This window comes from Miniopterus schreibersii (genome assembly GCF_964146895.1).
Source record: "Miniopterus schreibersii genome assembly, chromosome: 4".
NCBI lineage: Eukaryota > Metazoa > Chordata > Mammalia > Chiroptera > Miniopteridae > Miniopterus > Miniopterus schreibersii.
Window position 1 is genome coordinate 38,524,211 of NC_138105.1, and position 27,133 is coordinate 38,551,343.

A 27,133-nucleotide genomic window follows, 5' to 3' on the forward strand; every position below is an offset into this window, starting at 1 on the left:
AAGTTCCTGATTAAATACTGGATGGTAGTATATAGTGCAACTTGTAATCTTGTTATGAAGTTTTGTGACCTTAACGACTAAATTTGTATCGACTGCATGGCCAATCTGATCAACTGTGGTGAAATGGGTTATTGAGTTGTTTATTTAAAAATTTAAGGGAAAAATATTGCTGACTCAGAGGTGGATCAGATAGACCCAAATTACACACACAAGCTGCTGGGCTGCTGGAAATAGATAAAAAGACTTTACTATTTTGAAAATTTTTGTTGTATGTTTATAATGGACATATTGAGGGATATTGTCTGGACTGGATATTGTCTGGACTAAGTTTCTGAATTAGAAATAGTTTCCTCTATTAAGAGGGCAGAAATGCTGTGATGTCTGCTAATAGGTATTAAAAGATGAATCCAAGCCAGCCTTTGTTTTTACTTAGTATAAATGGCTACACTATCTAGATGTAATTCTTATGGGAAAAAAGGGGCATTTTAAATTCAGAGATCAGTGCCATATTTTCAAGAAAAACAAAAAGCATTTTATTAATCTAGTTCTGTGCCTTCAGTAATTTTAACTATATACACAGGAAAATAATTCAAATGTGCCCAAAGAATTAACTTGCCTTTATCTGATTGCTACGTATGTTAAACAACGGACTACTTTTTGTTTTTGTCTAAAACAGGTGAGACACTGTAGTCAAATTAATGTTCTTGTCTACGTTAACATCACAATGTCAAAGACAATCTTCCATATTCTAATAGAGAGGGTAATACGACATTTTTTCTGAAAAGGGGTCTATGTTCTATTTTCACTCACAAGATGCCTGTATTTGTGAAAAACAAGCATTTCCTCACAGGCATGTAACACTGCCCAGAGACACAGAACTCAGTAAAAGATAGTCATTAAAACCTTGGAGATGTGTAAGTTCTCATGCAAATCATTCCTACCAGAACTTCTCTCCAAGGACAATATTTCTTATCTATCAGTTTTCTATTTTCCAAGATATATAACATTATGATATCTAGAGTATTAGTAAATACATGAGAATACTGAAGATAGTTTTTTATATATTTTTCAGCTCAGGAACCCATTGGTTGTTTAGCTTAAGTGTAGCTAAATTTTTAGGTTGATTAACTGTGCTTTGAGGTTTTAGAAAAATTCAAAGAGCAGAACTTTTAAATTGGAACCAAAGAATTCAGAATAATTCATAATGGAGAGGAATTATTAAATTTTGGTGGTCTCTTTATTCCAAAAAAATAATAAATGAGTTATGAACCTAGAAAACCCAATGGACACGATACCGGGTTTATCAGATTTCATATTTTTAATAAGTTCCCAATATAAAGCTCCAGTTCTCAAAGTGTGGTCCTCCAGACAGCAGCAGCAACTCCTGGGAACTTGTTAAAATGTAAATTCTCAGGTCCCACTCCAGACCTCCCGAATGAGAAACTCCGAGGGGTGGGTGGGTGTCTGTGTTTTAACAAGCTCTGCTGGGGATTCTGATGCAGGCGAAGTGTGAGAACTACAGGAACAGAGGAGGCCCCGTGTCTGCACCAAAGACTAACCATGTAACGACGACTATTTTCCACTCCTCCCCACCCATGGCGAGGTGAGAAACAATTCCTCAAAGAATATTGGCACTAATTTAGTGTACAGAACACCTGTGGACAGCCCAATTCCTTTCGTCGTTCCCTGTGCCAACTGGAAGGGAGTGGTAGCCACTCAAGTGTCAGCATGTTCACGGGCCATCTTCAGCGAGCTCTGGCTGTGAACACCAGCGACTTTCAGACTCTAAACCACAACTCACAGCACATGATCCAGTATATACACGTGCAGGTTTACAATAGGAACAAAAGTTTCCCTTAGGATGACACACTCTGATAGTTTCTTTTCTATTTTATTTCATTTAAAAAATGTTGATTGTGGCTTGTTCAATTGTCTTCACAATCTACTTGTGTGTTGTAATCCAAAGACTGAAAAATGTTACCTTAGTTGACAAATTTTTCACCCACAGCCTATCGAGGAGAGCAACACTTGTGAAATGATACGCAAAGGCTGTATTATATTTTTATATGACCATATTTCTGTGCAAGGAGCTTCATAGCTCCTGATAGGTTCGCAAAGGGATAGGTGACCCGTGAGAAGTTAGGACGCATTGACTTAGGTCCTATGAAAAGGGAAAGGGATGGGAATTAGGATTTCTACTGTTAGGGTCCCCCTGTAGCCCCCTGAGAACTGCTGTGGATAGACTGGGAAGGGTCCTCAGGCTCATCCTCCACCCCACACAAGAACCTCAGGGCTCTCTTTATTGGAGATGGAAAGGATGAGACTTGAGTGGACCGTCTCCTTTATGAAAGAATGGCATATGGTGTTCCCACGTCTAAGGGGGCCGTGATTTGGGATTTCTGCAAAGGGCAGCAGGATCAAGATAGCCCAACTATCCTCAAGGCATTATCTGTTTCTATATTCAGTAAAGATTAGCCAGAATCTTCCACTTCAGCTGCTGGAAGTGACGGCTTTGGCCAGCTGACCTGCCGGGATTAGCAAAAAAGATGTGGTACAAGATTTCCTGCCTATGGTCACTGAGATGATGACCTGGACATTAACAAAGCCGCTATTGGGCCAACAGGCACCGGCATGTTCCTACTGGTTGCTGAACTATTGAAATACTACTTCTTGTACCTTTTGCAAAGAACAGCTGCCTCAGTCTCGCAGAGCCACTCTGACCCTCCCTGAGCCCACCAGGATCTCTCTGGGACCCAGCAACCAAAAGGTTAATGCCTGGCACAGCAGGGGGTCTCCAGGAATGCATTTTGATTGGCTGGTACTCTCAGTTCTTAAGTATTTTTAATACTACCTGACACAAACATATCTTATAAGGCAATGTTACTGGCTACACAGGCCTCACCTTGAAACTGATTGACCTGCTGCACCGGGTACGGATTCCGCTGTGGCTGGAGGTGCTGCCGGGGTAAATGTGACTGTTGCAGCTGCTGGAACAAGAGAGGACAAGAAGGGTGGAGGTGAGATGTGGACAGAGCACACCATTAAATAGCCTGCCATTCTGAGGAAGGCAGGGTTTTTTCCAAAACCAAACTTTGTATTGAAGAATAACATGCATACAGGCAAGTGCACAAAGCTGAAGTGTACAGTTTGATGAATTTTCACAAATGGACACACTGCTGATAACCAGCATCTAGATCAAGACAAAGAACGTTGCCAGGAACCCCTTATACCCCTTGCCAGTCATTACCCTTCATCTGACCCCAGGGAACCACTGCCCTAACCGAGCAGCACAGATCAGTTACGTCTGCTTCTGTCCTTGATATGATGGATTTATACAATGCACTTGTGTCTGGCTTTGGTGTCTGGCTTCCTGTGTTCATTACATTTGGGAGATTCAGCTATGTGAATGTATGTAGTTGTGGTCTGTTCATTCTCCCTGTTGAGAAGTATTCCATCCTATTAATACCACAATTAATTCACCTGTTTTACTAGCAATGGTCATTTAGGGCGTTTCCAGTTTGGGGCTGTCCCAAATACCTCTGCTATGAACAGCCTGGTCCACGCCTTTTCTGTGGACGTGCTGGCTCATGAGGAATGTGTACTGAGCCAGGCAGCTCTGACTTTTCAACATCAGCCTGCGAGTTTTCCTTGGCATTGTAGGAACAGAGCTCAAAGGGACAAGCGACTAATTTTGAATGACCTAAATCGATGCTTTGGGTATTGGAAGATGGGATTCTCAGGGGCTATAAAAAAGGCTAATCTTATTCTCATGAGGCCACCCTGCCTGTAAAGTCCATCTCCACAAGAAAATATCCAGCATAAACCGTGTGGGACTCCACGCGGACCGGAGCCAGGGGCCCGCGCCAGCCTGTCTTCTTCCACCCCCGGGTTCTGCTCTGCTCGAGCTAGCCCCATATTCTGGCAAGGCTATTACGATCGCTATCACGCTGCACGCGAAAAGGGAAAGAGGATCAGAGAGAGGTGGCGAGAGCAGAGAGAGGGGTCTTAGTTCTCGGTCTGCCGTAAAGTAGCTCCGTGACCTTCGGCGTGTCATTTAACCTCCTTCTGCAGCTACTGAATATTCATTAGGGACCTTTCATCAGCAAGGGCTACAAAGAACATACAAGGGCCCTGCTCTTTAGAGTGTTCATTATAAAAATAACACACACTGACCACTTCTTAACATGTGCTTATTTTTATTTTTTCTCTTGTTTTCCTTCTTGGGCAGTTCTATAATTTTCTTTTTTTTCCCCTTCCCCCCTCCCCCCCTTTTCTTGACAAGGCCAGCCAGCACCCTGGCAACCAAAGAAAAGACCAGCCCCTGCCCTGTGCACCCCATCCTGTGGTGTCTACCTTGGTGTATTTTGCAAACTGTTAAAAATTAATTAATTGTGTAGATAAAAGTGTAGACAAGCAACCGTGTTAATCTTTTAGGCAGCAATATAAAGGCGTTCTTGAAAGTAAGCTGAGCACAGAAAAGCTTCTCATGGGCCAAATTTCCCACCTACTGTCCCACTTACAACCGGACACACTGTGGGGCAGCATGTGGTGGGATGGGGTGGGGCCTCTAGTCTCAGCTCCGCCTCTCTCTAACTCTGATCTCAGGTAAGCCACATCAGCTCCCTGGCCTCCATTTCCTTATATGGGAAATGAAGGGACTTGATGATCTCTAATGTTTCTTTCAGGTAGAAAATTCTAGGTTCTTTTGGGAACACATGAATGGTGACATGCCCTGCACTCTTTGAGAGGAAGGCATTAAATGTTACTTCATGCCTACTTTCGACCTGCTCTGTTCTGATTTTTAAGTTCACTGAGAATGATTTTTAAGTTCCCCAAGATAAGCAAGACCCCAAATCCTTCTGTTTCCCCTCATCTGTCCTTTCAGGAAAGCCAGGTGTCTCCAATATGCTGTTTACAAAACTGAAAAGCGTTAGGGACACTGCTGCCGCAGAGACCGAGAAAACCATCTTGGCCTTGATATTCATTCTCAAAACACAAAGTTGATGGCCCCTCAACTTGTAGACCCCTAGGCAGCCTGCGCCGAGACGCACTGCTTCCACAGGGTGGCTGGCAGGTGCAGCTGCAGCTCTTCTGTGACACCAGGGTCATGTGACAGGTCCCCAGATACATTTGCGCAATTTCCAAAGACTTTTAAGGATTCCATGAGACGATGTGTGTAAAAGGGCAATATGAGGAAGGCTGGGAAATGATTAAAACCAACCCTGGCAGATGAGGAGAGGGGTTAAATGGTTTATCTGCAACCACGCCACAGGCCAAAGATTGGACACATTCTGACCTTGAGTGAGTTGCTCTTCCCTTGGTCCCTCATCTCTTGGTACACACAGTCACCAAGGAATTATGCTCATTTTTTTTCTTCTCATTTCCTCATCTTTTCCAAGGAGACTTGTATCTCTTCGAGTCCTGGGTGAGGGATCCCCCACTTTCTCACCTCCCAGTCTGGGGGTGTCGCCCTGTGGCGGCTCTTCTCTCACTCTTCCGTCTCCTCCTCACTCCCAGGGTTGGCTGACCTCACGGAGTGGGCGCAGCCAAGTTCTGCCTGGTCACCCTGACTCCACTCTGTGTCTAGGTCACAGCACACATACCAAAAGCCATCACTGCAAGTATCAGGCACACCTGAAATTTCCTGGGATTGGCTGAGGAGAGGATTTATAAAGCCCGGCTTCCCCCGAGTGGCTCCATTTATCACTGCCTCAGAGACATGCACATGGTTCCTTGTCACACACCTTACGCAGGGTGAGAGGGATAGAGGTTTGTTTGTACAAGAGCTGCCAGGCAGCTGACTGACCTTGGTGAAAAGGGAGATAATTACACAGCTGTTCAGCAACAAAAGCAAAAAAAGAAATGGAACGTAAGTGAACTGTGCTCAACAGCACAATTTTTCTATTTGGGGGATGACTGGTGTTGCTTTGAAAAACCGCTGCTCTTGGTTAGTAGGGATTTCAACATGTCTGTGTTCCATGCAGTGGGTGGTGGAGGATGCTTGATAAATTTCCAAAATTCTTATCCTGCTAGGAACATTCTAGAAGGGTAACTGGGGGCAGGGCTCTGTTGGGCCTTGGGCCTTAGATGACAACCTCATACCTCCTGTAATAAAAGCGAGATGCCCTGTACAAGCCCCACAGGAGCCATCTAAGGATCTCTTGAGGAAGGCCTTTCCTGGGATAATACTAGATGAGGCATGGGCATCTACCAAACACAACACAACAAAACAACACCAAAGGACCACAATGAAACACACAGGAGCAGCCCGCGGGGAAGGCTTTCCTTCAAAGCTGCAGGAATTACACGGTGAGAGAGGACATAGGTGCCTAAGGCCTGCCTTTAACTTAAAGATTTCCCCAGCTGTTTTCAAAGCTGTTGGGAATTTTCTTAAATTTGCCCCCTTTCTGTGACCTCAAGTTCAGGCTTCCAGGTGGTTCCGTGGGCCCTATTATTCTGCTATTGTTCCTGTTCCATTGTTCCTGACCGAGTCTGTAGAATTCTCTGCAATCCCTCCTCCTGACACTTTCTTTCAAGAGACGAAGTTCTCTGAATTATTTTTCTTTTTTCTTCCTTATTGCCAGAAATATTAGAGTTTACGAAGAATGTGAGCCAGCCCTCCCCACCCCCATGCTGATTATGCCGACCCTGTACCACAAACCCGAAGAAAAGGAGTCGGGCTCGGATGGAAGGCATGCCTCCGGCAAATGGGCCGTCAAACTGATGGCGGAAGCCTGTCTTTTCAGAACAAACTGATTCATTCTAAGAAAAGGCCCAACTAACTGAACGGTCTGAATTCTGCAGGATCTTCTGTGATCCCAGGAAATGCTAGACTGTGAACATCTTGACAAAGGACATGACCTGTGACTCCCTCGCAGCCTCCGGGCTGAACACCTGCTGCTGAGGGAGTGAGCCGTCAGGGGCGCATGTTACCTGCTCGGCCAGAATCTGCTGCTGCTGCTGCTGCTGCCGTTGCTCCCGCAGGAACTGTTGCTTCTGCTGCTCCATCAGCTGGGCCCGCTGATCAATGAGCATCTGCTTCATGATGGCTGCCTGGGGCTGGCTGCCCAGGAAACCGGGGCCCGCGGGACTGGCGCTGGAGACCATGCCACCTGAGCCTGGGGGCACGGACGACTGCATGGGGCCGGTGGTCCGGGGAAGCCCCACTGGGTGCTGCTCCTGGGAGGAGAGAAAGAGAGGCCAACTCAGTGACTGCACATTCGAAGGGAAGCACAGGGGGAGGGCACTGGGGCCGAGGCCCTGGCTGCGAACCTGAGGGGTCCCAAGTGGCACACGTGATATTTCTATACAAACAATACAGTAGACTTCAAAGGCGGCCTTATCACAGCGGAACTGGAAAGGCTCCAGGGGACAGTCATAGAGCACGGCTCTGGGGATCCACCAAGTCCAGTCTGTTTTAGATGGGACTGGCTGAGGGACAAGGACCGGGTTTCAGCTACCATTCTGTGTTTCTCCAAAGAGAAGGAACTAAGCCCTCAGGCTGGACTTACCTTAAGTCTCGAAGGAGACAGCCTGACCTTATCTCTTAATCCTTACTGCCTACCTGGCCAAGATGAGCTTCTTGGGTAGTATGAAAGACATTCACAGAAGTCTGCTGGAATTTATTAACTGACAGATCTGCTGTTTGACGGAATTCTAATTACAGATGACCCTTGACTAACATGAGGTTTGGGGCACTGACACCCGTGCAGTTGAAAATCTGTGTATAATTTCTGACTCTCCCAAAACTTTACTACAGTCCTCCCTCAGAATGTATGGGAAATAGGTTCCAGGACCTCTCACGAATACCAAACTCTGTGGCTGCTCAAGTTCCTTATATAAGATGGTGTAGATCAATGTATACAGCCGGCCCTCATATCCACAGATTCCCATCTGTGGGCTGAAAATACTGTTTTTGATCCACAGCTGGTTGAATCGGGAGATGTGAAATCCGGGGATACAGAGGGCCAACTGTATAGTATTGAAAAAAACCTGAGTATAAGTGAACCTGTGCAGTTCAAATCTTTGTTGCTCAAGGGTCAACTGTAATTGTGACATTTGAAAGCTTTGGTAAATAAAAATAAAAAAAATCCTGCTAGTGAGAGTTGTAGATGGTGCGAAGTGGGAACGTATTACACTGCCTAAAGATATGTAATCTCCCAACATCTTCAAAAATAGAACTGAGTCTCGGATGTCTGGGATAATTTAAAGGTGAGGGTTGAATTGGGTCTCTGTAATTATGCGTCAGTCATTCAAATGATGGCAACTGGTCCTTAAGGAATAGGAGGTAAAGTGGTAGAGACCTATTTACACACAGCTCAAGTGACTACTGGAGATAGTTAGTGCTCAGCAGGGAAGACTGCAACAGCGGACAGTGTGGACGACCAGGGAAAAACAGCTGATGAGAAGAGTAGGTATAAGACCATAAGATTCAGTTTCCAGACGCCGCCTTTACTGTTCATTCTACCAACCACGCCTGGTAATGGCAAGTATTGTCTGAAGATTCTGCAGAAATATTCCTTTCAGTTCATTCAAGTTTTAAGTAATTAATTCTTACTCATCACTCAAACAAAACAGGCCAAACAACCCAAACACAAAACAAAACACTGTTATTCCTCTCACCTGGGAAAGAAGAACCCAAGAAGCTCTGGTTAGTTAGTGTAGTAGCCCAGGGCACACAGTTAATACATGGAAGAAACAGAACTAGCAGAACTAGAACACTGATCTTGAGTCTAAATTCATAGTTTCCACTAGCACAGGCCTTTCCCAGGCTACAGGTCTGTAGTGCCAAGTGTGCACTTAGGAATTGCCTTTAAACAAAATATATATAGTATGTCTCCCATAAACGTACTGTGTTCTATTTTTTTAATGCAAGTGTCATTGCTGAAGTTAATAAAACTTTTTGTCTTTATTTTGTCTGTACATAGATAATTATTAGGTAGAGAACTACGTAATTTTATGTTAAAAAGACCTTATACTAAAAAATGCCAGGAACCTTTATGCTACCAGTTTATTTGACTCCTGCAGGGGGTCAAGATATTTGTCTTTCCTTTGCTCTCAATATTTACTACCTGTTTTCCAAGCCCTTCCTTTCAATGGGTTAACAGTGTTTCTTGCCACCTTTAGAAACAAATGGCTAAATGACTTAACACTTAAATTCACATTGAAGGATAGTTAACCAATCAGCAAAAATACAGATATATGGGGCTTTTTTTCTGTGTATTTCAGTGTATTTCCTAGTTTTGATAAGGAGGAGAGAGTTGGCAAGAAAATGGGACCCGAGGGAAGATAAAGTTTTCTTCAGCTTGATTTTATGAGAGGGCTGGTCTGGACAGGCCCTGTTTATTTTTGCACACTGTGAGATATTCTTGTCCTGTGTGACCTGCCCGGGAAGCTGGGGTGCATGCTCAGAAGTGGTAAGTAGTGACTTGTTGCTTTCTCAGTCTTCTTTCCCCTGCTGAAGGTGATGACGCTGTTATGTCCAACCATTTCTGGCCCCTGTCTTCCTGTGGCAAAAATAAATACTTCAAAAGCACACTGGGGGCCCTGGCTGGACAGTACAGTTGGTTAGAGCATCATCTGGATATCTCAAGGTTTGGGCTTCCATTCCAGGTCAGGGCACCTACTAGAGGCAACCAATGAATGCATAAATAAGTGGAACAACAAATTAATGTTTCTCTCTCTCTAAAAATCAATCAATAAAAAAATTAAAAAAAAACACAGGGAAAAAACTCTTTTCAAATGAATAGTTAGGTTATTCCAACAATTATGTATTTCCCCAAATGACTCCCTCCCCCAAAGTTTTGCCTTCAGGTTTCTCACTGAAGACCTGAAGACCTAGAGGCAGGAGGACTATGTGCATTTTTAAATGATTGCCTTCCTCCGCTGACCGAGGTAGACACGCCTTTAAGCCTCTCCCAACCAGCTCTGCCACATTCGGCAGCTGAGGTAGAGCCCCAGCCTCAGGTGTGTATTCCAGAGTGTGAAGATGTACCAAGTGACTCGCCTTCCACGCTGAGCTGGCGGAGGCCATTAACTGTTTCCTATTACATGGTGGCTTCTAACCTCCAGTCTAAGAGGGCTTAATGAGCAACAGCCTGTCAGGATTCAGGACTTCACACCACTGCTCTTGTTTCTGAGGACACACACTGTGTGTGCAGTCAGAGAAAAACTGGCTGAGCTTTCCTCACCAGGGCTGTAATGCCTTGAAGCCAAACGATGCAGTATTTTTAGTTTTAATTACTGGCTTGTTCTCCACCCCACCCCCCACCTGAAGACCGACCTCTCCCTTGCCTTCTACCAAGAATCCTCACTCAGTCTCTTGCCGTCAGCAACCCAAATGGTTCCATAGACCTTCATTACTCCCCAAACCCTTCACTCTTCTGTAAAATAAAGGGAGGGGGAAATCAAAACCAATGAAGCTATTTTACATATCTTTTCTCTTGCAGGGAAAAGATCTTAGCAATTTTCTAAAGGCTGGAGAGAGGTAGGAGGTGTAAAAAACACCCTACCTCCCCCGAACAGGCAGTTTCCTACTTCAAAAAACCAGCTGTGGTAAAAATATCTTCCAAGAGCAGCCAGCTGTTTATTTATAAATCGGTGCGCGGGGAAGCTTTCTTCCTAAGTGTTTTCAAGAACACGCCTAGTGTTTGGGTGAGAGGGGCCAGGGTTGCTGGCGGCGAGCCAAAGATTGCCGGCCCCTTGGCGGGTGGGGGGGCGGGGGGGTCACGAAAGGCTGATGCGACTGGAGTGAGGGGACTTGGTGGCGAAGTGGCTTGAGGATGGACGCCCAGGGCTTCAGCCTTTTTCAGGCGGCCCTCATCCAGAGGGAAGAAGGAGCAGCTGCTGTTCCTCCAGTGGCCCAGCAGATGGTGGTGCCCGCCCGGCGCTCGGCCGGCGCCCCCGCCCGCGCCCGCAGATGGCTTAATCAGGGCCCGCGCCCCTCCCCCGCCGGCCCCCGCGCCCCTCCCCCGCCGGCCCCCGCGCGCCCCGCCCGCGCCGTCGGGGCGCAGCGGCGAGCGCGGAGCCGGGCAGTCAAGTGTTACTGCGTACAGCAGGTAGCCTGGCAACTGAGAGCATAATACCGAGCAGATGGTGTTCGCACGGCGTGATGGACATCGCGCACGACAGCCTGAGACAATCCAGGAATTCCCTGGTGACTCGGGGCCCTCTTTACACAAAATGAGTTCTCTCTCCACCGCCGTGCATCTCTGGGGTGATCACCCCCCTTCTCTCCCACTGACACTGAACTGGTTTCTTATTACCGACTTTTCTTCCAGCCCGAGGGGAGGGCGATTGCGGGGTGGGGGTGGGGGGGTGGGGGGGGGGAGGCCGGGGAAGGAAACGGAAGGGCTGGGAGCGGGGGGAGACGGTGCGGGGCGGCAGGGACCTGAGAGGGGCGGGGGAGCGGCGTGAGCCAGCCCCGGGAGGACCGGCGGGGAGGCCGCGGTTCCCACAGCCCGGGCCGCACAAAGCCGGCGCGGGGACGCGCGCCTCCGCTCGCTTTGCAATCGCGTGGCCCACGAACAGCCTAAATGATATTTAGGATTTTACTTAAAAAGTCCCCTGGGGCGTCATTTAGCCTCTCTGCTCGAGCCTATATGCTTACAAGTCCTTAGGGGGCTCTAAGAAGTCGGGAGTGGGGCCGGTGCGATCCCCTTAGGCCGGGAAAACGCCTCCCCCCGCAGGCGTCCCTAACAAAAGGAACCGGCGAGGTGGCCCGGGCGCGGCGGGGTAGGGGTGTGGAGGGTGGGGGACAGGGGTGGCTGGCGAGCTGTCGGAGGGCCCCGGTCCGCGGTCCGCAAGCGCTGTGTGGGTTGGGGGGGGGGGCTATTTCCCCACCACTCGCTACACCCCGCGTGCAAGTGCCTGGGAAGGCAATGGGAGTGGAGGGCATAGGGACTGGGAGGGGGTGGAAGAGCTTTGTTCCTGTAGGAAAAAGTAATAAGTCAATACATAAGAAAAAGGATGTTCCAGAAAAAAATAAAATAAAATAAAAAATCCCTGCTTTTCACACACACTGAACTGGATCAACTAATTAAATAAAAAAATCAATTTCAAACGGAATTTTGCCCAGATTCTATCCATCAAGAGACTTATATGTGCACCCTCTCACCAGTGTCCAGAGACTTTCTCCTGCAAAGGTAATATTCAAGTTTTAAGATTCTGAAGGCAGAAGCTAACGTTTACCCCAGAACACACTTGCTGGGAAAGAGTTCAGCAGTTTCCTGTTAGAGAGCAGCACAGAGGTCCACCTGGGGCTGGATGAAGGCACCTGCCTGTGATTCTCAGGGCCCAAGCAAGACACTGACCGGGCATTCTGAGGCTCAGGATGACCCCTGGGTCTCAGTCCCCATGCTCTCAAATGAAAATCATATTCCTAAAACTTCTCCTTGTCATTAGAAGCTTTGGAGATGAAAGAGTTAATGAAATCCTATAGAAAGTTAATGGCTACGAAGATGCTACCCATCCCCTTCTAGGGGGGAAAAATAATGGGCTAAAATCAGGGTTTCTCAAAATGTGGTTCCAGGATCAGCAGCATTAGCATCACCTGGGAGACTGTTAGAAATGCAAATTCTAGGGCTCCACCCCAGGCCTACTGAACCACAACTTCTGCAGGTGTTTTAACATGCCCGCCAGGGAATTACCAAAACCCACAGTTTGAGAATCACTTGGGCAAATAATCCTGGCTTATGGGCACTGACTGTAATGAGGGGCTTCCCAGCTCTATGTGCCCTGATGAGAGTGCAAACCCTGCATTTTCCAAAGCAAGTCAGAATGCTGAGCTGCTTAGATTTCTATTGCAGGTTCTTCTGCATTTGGAACAAAATTCTCAAATTTTCAGAAGGCTGCTCAGGCAGTGCAAACCTAAGAATTCTGAAAGGAGCCATGGCCATGAGTCTCCCAGGAAGGGCAGGACTCCCGCAGCTCTGCTGTGAGGCTGAGGAACAGCCAAGACTGAGGAAGGGTGAGGCCCGTATACTCCCTTGCTCAGTAAGGAAGCATCAGCCGTCATTAGATTTCCTGTCCCCAGGTCTGATATAAGGTAGAACTATGGAAAGCTATGATTGGAGAAAAGTCTCCTCTGGTTGGAAAAGGTTCTTCAAGCATGGAGAAAACAGAGGCAGCGATGGAAGAAAACAACTACACACTTATGGAGCACCTACTTATTATATGCAAAGTACTTGGCCAGGTGTGTTCACCTTCATAATTAAACTCATTTTACTGACTTAAAAACCCCCAAGCTTCTGAGAGGTTAAGCAACTTGTCTGATGTCCCACAGCTGGTGGTGGTGTCTTTGGGATTTGGACTTTTCCACTGACCATAACATGCATCTGGCCTAAATTGAGCAGACTGCCCAAGAGGACTCTGGAGTAAAAAGAAATGGTGTGGGGGTGGGGGTGGGGGGAGAGGAATGGGCATAGAATTAAAAGGAAGAAACACTATTGGGATCAAAGGGTGAAACTGAAAGAGCACCAAAATATGTCATTTTTTATATGTTGCCTGATACCCAAAATTAGGATGCCTCTGTGCTATGAACTTTGACATTTAGAGAAAGGGCACAAGATAGCCCATTCAACCATAAATGGAAGGAAGGAAGAAAATAAAATAAAACCTTAGAATTCCCTTTGAAGTTGATCAATTGTCAGGGCAGAAACTTGGTTTCAGGATGGTGGTTTCTTTTACAGAATTTTTTTGTCCAGACCAATTTTTCACCATGTATTTGGAGAGTTGCTTACAATAAATTCATAGCAGAGCCCCAACAGGGCCTATCCCATATAAACCGCTCTGTTTCAGCAAATTATTGAGTAAGGTTGGATAAAAAAGTTTGTTTTATGATGTGCGGTGGTTGTGTCCCCAAGACGACTGAGTTTTGAGACAGTTTAGGAACTTAGGAAGCATATCACTGAAACGGCAGCATCTTTGGGCTCGATAGTAAACCTACTACGTGGGTTCAGCAAGTTCTGTGCTCATTCTCTAAGAAGGAGCCACTTACATTGGGGAACACATCAGGCCTGGGTAGAAACTCAGCTCTATTCACCCTGGAGTGACCATAACAAATTGCTTGCTGTTATTACTGTCCTTGCTATAGGACCTTAAATATGCATCTCTGGAAAGTCAGAGTGAGGGAAGTGTTATGTTTCTGGTTCTAGCTGAGCTCCTAAGACAATCAGGACTAAGGCTTTACACTTGCTTTTCCTTCCAGGCTTCAATGACCAGAATGGAGTTTCTATCTCGACACTGGACTTCTTAAAAAATACGTGTTTTGCTGATTTCCCCCAATCACTGGAAAAATGTGAAAACTTTGCATAAAAGTATAAAGAAAGAAAAGGCAATATTCATTTTTAACACCCAAAGGCAACCATGTTACTATTCTGATGTGTTTTTGTGTTTACTCCCAGCCTCCCCTACCCCCATGCAATAATATATTTTCCATGACCATGGTATATACATGATTGTTTCATACTAACATAAGAAAGGTAGAAAGTTCCAAATTTTCAAATGCTTACAAAGTTATAATTTTCTGGTAGGTAATTCCTGCAAGGTCTGTAGTTTTTTCTGTTTTCTAACACTCATCACAGAGCTAGGTCCACAGTTGCAAAAGACTAGATATTTGCTGAATTGAGCTAACTAATCAGCTGTGGTGAATTCTAGCCTAAGCCAGTATCATGTATGACTGGGAAGGAGAAAAAAGATGGCCCTACAATAGACTGCTTCCCCGAGCTAAGGAATGGAGCCTATGCTGAAGAAGAAAGGGTTAAAATTGGCAGTCCAGTGCAAGATGTGAGAATGCCCTCAGCCACAGGAAGGTCAGGCTTTCAAGGACTTTCTTGGGGGTAAAAACAACAAAAATACCATTTGTCCTTATCAGTGCTTTGAACAAAGTTACTGTAGGTCCCTCCAGTGGCAACACAACTTGGAGAGGTATGCTTTTCCTCTGCCTTTCACGTAAATTATAGAGTCCTTTGGATCCCTTTGTTGTGGTTAATTCCACCACCAAAGCAACTCTAAATTGGTTAAAAGTTCATTAGTGTGCAACAATGGAGTTTGATTGAATAAATTATGGTACATCCATACCATGAATACTAGGCAGCCAATAAGAATCACTCCTTCTTAGACTATCTAATCACAGAGAAAAAAAAGCTTACAACATATAGTTAAGAAGAGAAAAACAGTTTCTAAATCGGTCATCACAGAATAATCGCGTTAGACAAGGATTATAAGCGATTTTTATTTTAATCTTTCAATTTTTCTATTAGGAACTTACTATAAATAAATACTTAAAAAAACTTGTGCTCTAAACAATAAAACCTTTAAATTGCTGGAAGGAAGGAAGGAAGGAAGGAAGGAAGGAGGGAGGGAGGGAGGGAGGGAGGGAGGGAAGGAAGGAAGGAAGGAAGGAAGGAAGGAAGGAAGGAAGGAAGGAAGGAAGGAAGGGAAAAGAAAGACAAAGGGCTTATTTGTTTGTTTTCAAGGACTCCAAAATTCTGATGAGGGTTGAGGATCCCCTAGTTCTTGAGCAGCCAATAGCTGCTTTGCAGAGGAAGAGGCACAAGTCACACCTTGGGCCAAGGAGACAGCAGAGCAGAGGGACCCAGTGGCGAAAGCACCTGACTGCTGGGGAGGGGACTGAAGGTTTCTCACAGGAAGTGATGTTTCAGAGAGGCTCAGAGGGACAAGAGGGGACCAGCTTCTAGAGCAGAGGGACAGAGTGATCAAAGACTTGAATACGTCATACCCTGAAATTCCATTTTAAGGACTCATCTCATGGAAATATTCACAGCTTTGTGCAAAGATGTATCCTGACTAGCTTGGATGACTTAGAGTAGCAAAAAATTATAAAACATGGCGAACATTTAGAGGATTCATTAACCACTTCCCCCGCCAAAAAATCCAAAACCAAACCACAGTAAAAACCCAAGCCTCATTAAGAACTCTTAGTCTAAACAGACATGGAATGGAGCCTATTGCATTCAAGAGGGGCCCTGGTTGTGTCTGGACTGGGACTGTTTCTACTTGACCCACCCGAGCCCACCTATGCCTTGGGGTGTCTGCATTAAGACCTCCTTCATGCAGTTCTCTGGAGGATTCAGGACCTGAGCCAAATGGGTTCGGCTACAGGTTCAGCAACTAGGCCCGCTTTTCACTGCTTCAGCCAAGAGCTCCCAAGTCCCAGAGACACCTCTGAAGGGCACTGACCATCTTCCAAGAATTCTCCTGTCCGCCTGGACAAGCTGCCCTTTGTGGCACCACCCAGTCCTCTGTGGTTTTTCCCTCCAGTCTAGGCTTGAAGCCACAGAGCATGGCCAGAACCAGCCCAACCCTTCGAGTTGAACTCGGAAAACAGTGCCAACAGTCACTTGTCTGCACAGGCTGTCTTCTCTGTGAGGCTGTAGGAAAACCCCAGCCCCAGGGGCTGTGAGACCTGCCCCACAGAGGTGGGGACAGCATCTGCCCGCACCCAAGTGGCCGCTGTCAGGACACGTGGACTGCAAGTGGTTTGTCAGCGGCTCCAAGAATTAGGTTTTTACCCATCTGCTTGCTGCCTTTCTTTCCTTGACTGAAAAACTGGGAGGGGGAAGAAGGAGTCTCAGCTGGTTTCAGCCCAGCTGCTGAGAAGAGTTTCTCCTGAGCTACTGTTCCCCCAAATCGTGCCTTTCTCGTTTACTGCCTCCCCCGCTTCTGATGAAGTCATCACAGCAAAGATTACATAACGGATGCAAAGGCCTATCTTGTGTTATACTGGGAGCCAGGCCAATGTTTCCATTTATAGACAAGAGCCCACCACACTGCCAAGTGGAGCTCTCCGAGGCAACCACTACGAGACAGGACGAAGGGAAGGGAAGCCGGAGCCTGAGGGCGCTTTCTCCATGCTCTCCGTGGGCAGGGTGGCTGGGGGCCAACGGCCCTGGCTGCCTGGAAGACCCCTTCTACGAAGCTGCCTACTCTTGGCCCCCTGCTCTCCCCTCCCCTCCCCTCCCCTCCCAGCAGATGTTTTGGGGGGAGGGTCCGTTTCAGCCTGCTCTGCTGGTTTTCTGACTGCTGAACCTACCCGTCTGTGGGCCAACCAGGTGTGATCACACCAAGGCCTGGAGAGGAGGGCTGCCCTCCCCACACTCCTGAGAGCAGACCAGGCCAGCAGAAGTGGAGGGGCTGAGGGTACCAGGACTTGGGAGAGGTGGTGAGAAAGTAGAAGAAAAGGTGTCGTAGCATCACGAAATCTGGGTTGGAACTTTACATATTTAGAGATTCTGACTGAGAACCAGGTTCGTAGAGGAAGCAAGTCCAGGGGGGGGCTCACAGAGGGTCAGGAAGAGCTGATGGGTGGGTGGGGGTGGGGGTCCATCAGGCCCTGGGCCTCACATCCAGAAAAATCCTTGAGTTTAAAACTTTAGACATGTTCTTCAAACAAGGTTTTACACAGTCACTGAGAAATGCTGATAGGATTGAAAGATACCTTCTAATTTACGGCTTTAAGTTGTGCTTGTTACAAGACCAGACCAAGTCCATTATGATTAATATTCTTTCTAAGTCCCGTGTTTATCTTGTGAAGGGTACAATTACACTGCACTGTGTTTTAAAAATAAAAACATTACCGTCTTTAAAAATTTTTTTTATTGGCATTTGTTCATTTTGTAAATCTACCTGGTAACCACAGATTGTAGAAGTGGCCCAGGTCTTCTGTTAACCTTGAGAAGAGTTGGGGACAAACTGGGATAAAAATGGTCCTGAAAGAAATACGGACCTCAAAGAGTTTCCCTGGGTTGCCCTGGCACTGCGGTTAACACAGCTCGACTACACACGCACACAGAGCAAGCTGGTAAAGAAATCTGGAAGCAATCAGAAATCATCCTCTCCACAGCCTCACACACTTTGCTCTTTTTACCTGAGCTTCTGTCAGGGAGAGTGATTCAGCAGTGCTCGGCATACAGCAAGTGTTCATAGACGCAGGCTCTTTACCATCAATATTAATAATAATGAGGAAACTAGGAACCTTTTGTGGGGCCTGTATTTTCAGCTCATATTTTGTTCTTTCTTAATGGTTAAATCAATTCCTCAGCCTTAAGAAGGAAAACACCCCTGTTCACAAATGACCACCTTTTGCCTGGGATAAAAATTAGGTGGGTAGCTACATATGGAACTGAAGGATGAAGGTGAAATTGGGGTGAAACTTTCATTTTAGTGAGGACCAAATCCACTCCTGTTGACAACGGGGGGTATGGGCCCTCTAAGATGGGGGTGATATGCCAAATATCTCTAAAAGCATAAATATTTTTGTTTAAATATCTGGGATGTACCACCAATTTCCTATTCCTTTCTACCAGAAGCTAAAGCCAATCCGACCTCCTTACCATGATAGCATCTCAAATGCCCACCCCGCCCCACTTTCTCCCAAAGTTTCTTGTGCTAATTCTTCCCTCCCTGGCCCACATAACGCCCCCCTTCTCTTATGCTTCCCGATCTGGGCAAGCTCCGTGACAAGGCCGCGTGATTCAGACACACGCTCCACCTGAGGCCGCACACCTCCTTTAAAAGCGCGCACAACTACCACTTCTCTCAGTGCTGAGTGCTGGTAGGAGGGAAAATCAGAGCAGGAGGGTCGGGCTGATGGATGCTGGAGCAGGACAGGGGGCTCTAACCTGCCACTCGGGGTATTTATCAGCCTGAGAAAGTGTCCCCAGCACTAAGGACCAGAGTTCCTGTCTTTCTTACCTTAAACCATTTCTCTAATACACTTAGTTTCTTTTACCTGGGTCCCACTAATTACTCTGCTTTCACCCTTGTGTATCTTCTGCTCTCCACCCTCCCCTATCTTAAGAACAGTTTCTCATTCGGTATGGATGAAATCCTTCCCACGGCAACCAAACCATTTTTGAAAGCTGAAATGAAATAGAAAAGGCTCAAAACCTGCTAAGGAGTGGGGAGGCGGGGATGAAGAACCTCTAAACTGAACTGTAAGTCTGTCTCAGGTCCCCATTATGTGACACAGGAGAGCCATCAGGCATGAGTCCCTTCTGCATTTGCCTTAGGTTCTCAGGCGTAGTTTCTACTCAAGATCACTTTCTGCACAAGGCCCAGCGAATGCCACCTCTTGATTCATAGTTAGAAGCATGTAAAAGAGGCTGACAAGGCCATTCTTCCATCCCTTTTTGGATGTAGTTGTAGAGAATTCCCAAGGAAAGAGGTTACTGAGTCCCCATCTGTCAGTTAGGGAGTGGACATCCATGTACAGGGTGCTGAGAGATGTCTTAAGACATCTTAACATGGAAACATGGATGGTTTCTCCCCACGCACAGAGCCTTGTTACCACCACTGTGGAAAAATCTGGGGCTGTATCAGGGCCTCAGTCACTCTCAGCACCTCCCACAGGCTTTCTGAAGACAGAGCCTCGGTATATCCTGCCGTGAGATGCACGCAGCCTAGGTAGGATTCACGTTCTGCTCAGGGGCTCAGTTAAGGAAGGCTGACTAGGTCAGTACAATATATTGCCAAGGCTGCTAACCTAATGTAAGTTCAGGGATCTGGTTTAAGAACATGGAGCCTTATGCCTATCACTTGAAGCTGTACAGTATTACACAACCCTTACTGGCATTTTCAGTTCCAGTCTCCAGGTTTTAGAGTTGATTTTTCTTGGGAAATATTCAGTCACACGTAAGACAAACAAACAAAGAAACAAACCAAACAACTGACTTGCTTAATAGAATACAAAAATCCATGCATATGGATTGTGTTTGCAACTTTGCCTTGATTTTATGTGCAGTAAGATACTATCACTCTATGGCCAAAGTGCACCTGTCACCAGAAAAACATACGCCACAACCCTCCACCTCAAACTAGAACATTATATGCAGAATGTATAGTTAAAAAATTTTCTAAAAATTTATTTTAGAGATAGGAAGGGAGAGGGGGAGAGGAGAGAGAGAGAGATATGTAGATACCCCCACGGGGGATCGAACCCGCCACGTTTTGGTATACCGGACAATGCTCTAACCAACTGAGCCACGGTGGCCAGGGTGCAGAATGTATAATTTGCCATTAAAGCTTTCTTTCAATTCAGATATGCATCTCCTTTTTAAAAAGCTTCAATTGCTCATGGAGTCCCCAAGGGTCTCCAACACCCCAGCACACTGGTGAGTGTTGCGGTTGGAGTCTTGGAGAAGGGCAGCCAAGGACTTGGTCCTGGATGGACATTAAAAACCCAGTGGAGAGCCCTGGCCGGGTGGCTCAGTTGGTTGGAGTGCTGTCCCATACACCAAAGGTAGCAGGTTCAATATATGGTCAGGGCACACACCCAGGTTGCAGGTTTCATCCCTGGTTGGAGTGGTGCGTACTAGAGGCAACTGATCGATGTTTCTCTCTCTCCCCCTCCTCCCTTCCTCTCTCTCTAAAATCAATAAAAAGATCTCAGACATATCCTCAGGTGAGGATTTAAAAACACAAAAAATATGTATAAAAAATTAAGTTAAATTAAAACCCAGTGGAGAGCCCTGGCCAGGTGGCTCAGTTGGTGGAGCGTCGCCCCATATACCAAAAAGGTTGCAGGTTTGATTCCTGCTCAGGGCACATACCTAGGTGGCCGGCTCCATCCCTGGTATACTGATCGATGTTTCTCTGTCACAATGATGTTTCTCTCTCTCTCTCCCCACCTCCCTCAAATCAATAAAAACATATCCTCGGGTGATGATTAAAAAAACACAACCAAAAACCCAGTGGAGAGACAAGATTTCCCTTCATTGAAAAACTGGAGGATGATCCCAGCCGGTCAAGGGTGAGACTGTGGCACATCTCTGTCTGGTTCCACAGGATTTCCATAAAGCCAGCCTGGTCAGACCGGGGATGGTCAGAGCTACAGACTAGAAAGGGGGTAGAATGCGGATGTGGGTCACATGGGTTCTAGGGATTGTGTGGCCTGGGGCAATTCACTGACCACCTCTGAGCTTAGTATTTATAAAATGAGGACGCCTGTCTATGTGCTCTCCACGTCCTACCAAACCCTGAAATTCTCTAATTCTGTTTGGGAAGAGCTTCATGGATAAGGGGGGCCTGGATGGAAGTGAGATCTGGATTTGAGCGAACAGAGGAGAGGGCAGGAGCAGCCAGCTGCAAGGAGGGAGGTGGTGGCCCCAAGGCCCCATGCCGAGGAGTATGCTGAGGTGTGTGGGAGACAAGCTTCACCGGGCGGGTGTGACCACGGACAGGTCTGAACACACGCTCAGACATCTGACCTAACCAACAGACAGGGAGCCACAGTAAAGATTCTTAAAGGGAATAAAACGATAAAAGCATTACTTTAATAGGATTCAGCTGGTGTCAGGTAGAGTCGAGACTAGAATGGGGCTGATCAGAAGGAGGAAAGTGGGAGGCAGGGCTGGGAGGCAGGATTGGGGTCACCCAGCCAGGACCTGAAGGGAAGCTGGCTGAGACTAGGTTCCTGACTATGGGGACTTAAAGAGTCAAGAGTCAAATTTAAATGCAAGGTATATTTTGACAAGAATAAGAATTCACATGCCTTTTCTCTGGAGGCAACCTATGTCTGGGGCCCCTTGTTGGACCAACAGTCCCCTCTCCTCCTGCTCACTACTAGTCTCTGTTATTCTCATGTTGTCCCCACATGGCTCAAAAATCAGCACAAATAGTTCCAGTTTTCTTTGTCTTCCCTGCTTTTCAAAAACTAAGTTTATTGAAATGTAAGTTTAGTAGACAGTAGCATTTTAAACCTACCACTGGATTTTTAACCTGGAGTGGTACAGGAGGGGTATACGCCGACTATTTTTAGAGCTCTAACAATATATCCTGGGGATGAAGAGACGATGCCCAACAATAACAGGAAATATGACTAAAGCTACTCTGAGAGGAAACCTTCTCATTTTTGTGCTTCCTTAACATCCCCCCAACTTTCTACTTCCTGCTACATGTTTCACTCAACTTTTTTCAAGACCTGACAAAGACTAATGAAAGTTAGACGGTGACCCAGTTAAAGGGTTTTAAGGACAAGTAGAATTTACAGCAAAGTGATAATTACGTATTTTTAGGCATAGTTAGTGGTTGAAGCTCAATATTGCGTTTTTTTAAGAGTCGGAAAAATCACTCACGGTCTTCATGGTAAATCTTGTTTGCATCAGAATTGGTATGATATTTTCATAAGATCGTTAATGTTGCATTTATCCCATCCATCTTTTAAATGTAAACTAGAGATGGTGGTAAACAATAATTTCTAACGAAAGAGTTGATCACTATAGTCAGGCCACTGGAAATTCATGAGTAAAGAATATGGTGGTGGCTCCAGGGAAAACATGCCTTGTGTCAGCCACTTGGAGACTGGTGACTTCTCTGAACAACTGAAAAATCCCCTCTTTGAAGTGCTTTCTACCCCTTAGTGAGACAACATGGAGAAGCAGATACTCTGGGCTACAACACTGCAGTTCCCACCGGGCTCTGGAAAATGGATGGTTTCACCTATTTGTCCCGTCTTTGCACCTGAGGGAGGGGCTGCAGACCCCCCCATATGTCTCTCCGGGCCCTGTTGCTATGGGTTTTTCTCTGACGCCTGATACTGGACCTCTGCAGGCAGCCAATGTGGTTTTCTTTCACCTCCCCTCCTCCAATCCTCTCTCCTCTGATATATAGGGTATTCTTTCTGTGCATCCACCAACAGTAATGTGTCAAACTATGATTATGTTTTCTTTTATTAAACAAGTAGAAGAGAGACTGACTGCTTTCCTTCCCTTGACCAAGTAAAGGTAATAAAAAGCTCAGGGAAAGTAAGGATGGGTTGTTGGTGGCTGCTGTCCTGGGCTAGGCCAGCTGTTGTCAGTGGGTCATCTGAAGGAATTCCTGGCCACCCGTTCTGATTTGACTCAGTGGCTGAAGGCCAGCAGCTCCTCAGGGGTCTGTATTCAGGGCCACCTGAGTTTGTGCAGCCCTCAGCCGGGTCAGCCTGCGTTCTGGGGAGACCCAAAGGGGGCGAGCAAGGAGGGAGACTCTGCCCTCAAAATGTGCAGGGAACTCAGTACTTAAATGTCTTGTTTTCTAGATTCCTGACAATCTGAAAGAAGTTAGTCGGTTCAGAAAAAAAGAAAATCCATTTAAAACCTTAAAAACTGATCCATACTCTCTGCACCTCCAAGAAAGGAAATGTAACTTGGGAGTTTGGGGGAGGGAGGGAGGAAGGTACAGGGAGTTTTCCTTCAAGCATCTGTATCCCTTTAGTTAGAGAATGAGTTTGGTATTGGGGTGGGGGGTAGAAAAATCCTGTACGATCTTTGTTCCTTGCACACATGACTGCATCCCTGATACCTATTAGGAGCAGCAGGAATGCCCAGGCAGAGGTAGTGGGCCTCTGAAGGGCGGCTGGGAAAAAGAACCACGGTGGCACTGTGGTGACATTAGCTTCCCTCTGCTCACCGGCTCTCCAGAACAGTGCCTGGATCCCTTTAAATTGTCCGAGGGCTAACCGAGAAGTCTGTGGGAGTTGAGGGCTAAGGCACTTGGGCCATAGGAGGAGACACTTTCTAGTTGGGGTTTCCAGTGCTGGTCACCACGAGTCTCGCTGCCTATCACTTTCCTTTTAGGGGCTCCAGAGAAATAGGCCCACCCCTCCAAACAGGACTTGAGCACCAGGAGGAGGGGCTGGAGGCTGAGAGGAGTGGAAGTCAGGTCAAGAACCCAATGGATGAGGAATGTCTGGGACTGAACAGCAAACACAGACCAGAAAGGGAGAGGAGGGGACAAAAGGACAAATGGGAATGACTGAAACTGGGGGGCAGGATGCAGCTGAGGAAGAATCAGGCTGGGCAAAGCCCCGGAGCAGACCCTGGCTGGCAGATGCCTCCATCCCTGTTCCCCCGGAGCAGGGGAGGCTTGGCCTGGACACATTCTTATTCTAAGCTGTGCTTTCTGCTATCTGTACATTTGGGGAGGGGGGGGGTAAAGTACAAAAATGCTACTGGGGTAAAGCTTCCTTTTAAATTTAGTTTTCAGGTCAAGTTGACATATAATATTATATTAGTTTCAGGTATACAACATAGTGATTAGACATTTCTACAGGAGGTGAAATTTCCTATTTTTCTTTTAGTCCGAATGCAACTAGCTTGGGAAAGTTCAGCATTTTCAGTGACTGCTCCCAAGGTTTTGGATAGTGGAAGGGCAGGCAAAAAAGGAGGTTCTCACCCTGAGCAGATATGCCGGGGGGCAGCCACTTCCAAGGCCTGCAAACGCACCGGCTTTGTTTTGCTGGCCTCCAGAACAGCCTGTCCTGGGACCTCCCTTTGCGTGTGGGCCATCTCTGATCGTGATCACTGGCCGCCGGAGTGTAGGCATGATTTGTGGCTGCTTGAGCCCTTGAAGTGCCAGAGGGCACCTCCTCCTCCCCATCCGGGCCCCTCAAACTGCCAACAAAAAAACCAATCCGACAACAGTTCTAAACAGAGCCCTAATGGAACAAATATTTTCTTCCCCCAAAAATATCAGGAATTTCTTTAAATTGGTGAAAAACAATGAATGGTTTCTAAATGTCTAGTTGCTATATTTATGAAGATATTATATATCCTGATTTTATATAAAATAAGGGCACAGTTCATATTTGACCTAATGATTTCGCTTTCAAGGTTTTTTTTGCATTAATGCAGATTTTTAAAACATGAAACATAGACATTAATGCTAAAATTCAAAAAAAGTTTTCACTACGACAAACGATAACTCAGGCAGCACGGAGCCAAGGTATAGGTTTGGTGGCATCACCAGAGATATTTGCATATATCCCCTTCTTAATCTGTGTTCTCACAGATCCAAGTGAAAATCTGATTGTTTTTTTGAGACAAAACCCAGCAGCAGGAACAGCTCGTAAACTTCGCCACAGTCACAGTGCTCATGGCAACAGGAGCTGTTTCCTTTGGCTTATGAGCTCCGGTAACTGTCAAGGGGGCCACTGATCAGAGAAACGTGGAAAGACATGAGTGTGTCAGAACACGGGAAAGGACTTGACACGGAGGCCACGTTCGTGTTGCACAATTTGCATGAGCACTTCTAAACAAATTCTGTTTCCACATGCAGTTCACAGACCCGCAGCTGCAATACTAATTGGTGAGGTTGCCACTCAAGTGTGGTACCGTCTAGAGCTCTCGCTACTTGGATGAACGATAGAGTTCTGAGCAACGCAGTAATGATTTTACAGTTATTTGGCATCACCATCCTTCCATGATCTCTTTCACAGTGGACTTGAATAAGAAAACTGTCCCCCTCCCCCCAAAAAGTGGGATTCATGTTATTTGAAATCAGTTTAAGAATAGGGAAAGAGGTGGCAAGGGCCCGCTATCGTTTCATTAACATGGATAGATTATTCATGTCACTAGCATGACAGTGATTTTGATTGTACCCTGAAATGCCAATAGGATGCCAAAGACAGCCGAGAAAAACACAAGGAACTCTGAAAGGCAGAATACCTTGGGATTCATCGGAAAGAGTCCAGTCCCCCACGTTGAAGGCAGCACAGTGCCCACCTGACATTTCAATACCAATTGAAGGGAAGGGAGGGTTAAGATGCCCTGGGTGCCTCCATAGCTACAGAAGAGAGGGAAGGAGGGTGACGATTCCCTAGCCCCTTCCTAGGTGGCACCAGAAGCTTTAGAAACTTCACACAGGAGCTCTCGGGTGGGTCGCTCTCCACGTTCAATAAAATCAATTGATTCGGAGGGAAGGACAGAGAGGCCTTCCAGGCAGAGGGTCACCTGTGCTCCTGCAGACTGTCCGCTTTTGCCGCCTCTGCATTAAATGCAAACCAGGCGGTCTCTGGGAATGGCCTTTGGTGCAGTTTTGGGTTTTCTTCCCCTTTGTTCCTTGGAGATATTAAGCCTTAAATCCTCTTTGAATCCGAGTTACAGATGGAGCTGTATCTGAACGGTATCGCATCACATGACGAAACCTGACCCACTGGAATTCACTCCCCTATTGTTCACTGTCTGACCTTACTGCCGAAGTCTTTCCTGGCGCAGCCCGGAAAAAATACGTTCACAGAGGTATAGGCCTCTTTAGGCTCAGTTAACGTATTACTAGGTTTTACCTAAAAATGGCCTAAGACCACCGTATTTTGAATTTCCAAAGTCAACGATGCAGTTTCATCCTAGCATTTCCCATCCTCAAGTCTCCTCACTACTTATCCCCTCTCCCTGGCCCCACTTTTAAGCCCCTGCGGGATGATGTTGGGATGAAGGGCTATTTGTTTTGCTCTCACGATTCTGATTTTGACCTCAGGTGAAAATGATCATACTTTTTTTACAGGCGGTAGGAGCGGAAGTGTCCAAGCAGTTTGGCACAGCTGGCAAGATGTCCCCCTTGATCTAATCATTCCTTTCCCATGCTAACCGCTTCCAGATCTGCCAATCAGCCCCACATCTTCAGGCTCCAACTCCGGATCTGACACAAAGAGTAGGCAGGGGACGAATCTTTAGTGTAGGTGGGGTGGGGAGTTACCCACAGGTATGACTGGCCAGATAACATTGTGCCTCTCAAAAGTCTCTCTCCCATGTCACTGTCTCACTATGACATTTTCATACATGGGCTTAGGTTTTCTAGGAGGTTGCTATCATACTTAACATATTGCTTGGAGTGGTCCTAACCCACACAGCCCCTAACTCTACAGAGTCCTTAGGTTCTAAAGGGTGGTACACAGGATGGGTACATTTCGTGGACCCCAGGGAGCCAGGGGACAGGACCTTGTGCCTGGAGGGAAGGAGGGAGGGACGGAGAGCACACTGAAAAAAAACCAATAAAACAAAACGCAGCACCCAGGTCACAGTTTTGCCCACAGCAAATCACAGAGTTCCAGTGACATCTTTGACCTCTAATCCACAAAGGATCCATTCTTACTTCTTGCAGTGTCTGCATGGAAGGTTGAGATAGAGCCCGGTCTGATAAAGAAAGGTTTGCATTCAAGCAGAGGCCTCCACGGAGCCCATGTAAGAGGAGGCCTGTAGTGCATTTATCACCACTGTGGGCTGGGCCCAAGCAGAAACTTGAAGCTCATAATTAGCGGCCTGACTCTGAAATAGACCTGTCCCCTCTCCCTTGCCTGCGACTTGGGGACACTCAAATTCTAACTTTCCTTGCAGGTAGGAATTTCAACAAAATGGTACAG

The 27,133-nt window shown here is 46.6% G+C and overlaps 1 protein-coding gene across 2 annotated transcripts in view; it reads right to left on the reverse strand.

The window, feature by feature from the left end:
* The window catches only part of MAML3 (mastermind like transcriptional coactivator 3), a 377,481-nt gene that overhangs the window by 4,991 nt on the left and 345,357 nt on the right, over positions 1 to 27,133 (reverse strand). Inside the window, exons 3-4 of one of the 2 annotated variants that reach the window (XM_081137509.1) lie at positions 6,934 to 7,179; positions 2,903 to 2,984 (exon numbers count right to left, since the gene is read on the reverse strand). In XM_081137509.1, coding sequence (XP_080993635.1) covers positions 2,903 to 2,984; positions 6,934 to 7,179 — 328 coding nt within the window. Of the gene's footprint in view, positions 1 to 2,902; positions 2,988 to 6,933; positions 7,180 to 27,133 lie in introns of both variants that reach the window. The other variant, XM_081137508.1, reaches the window with a different exon arrangement.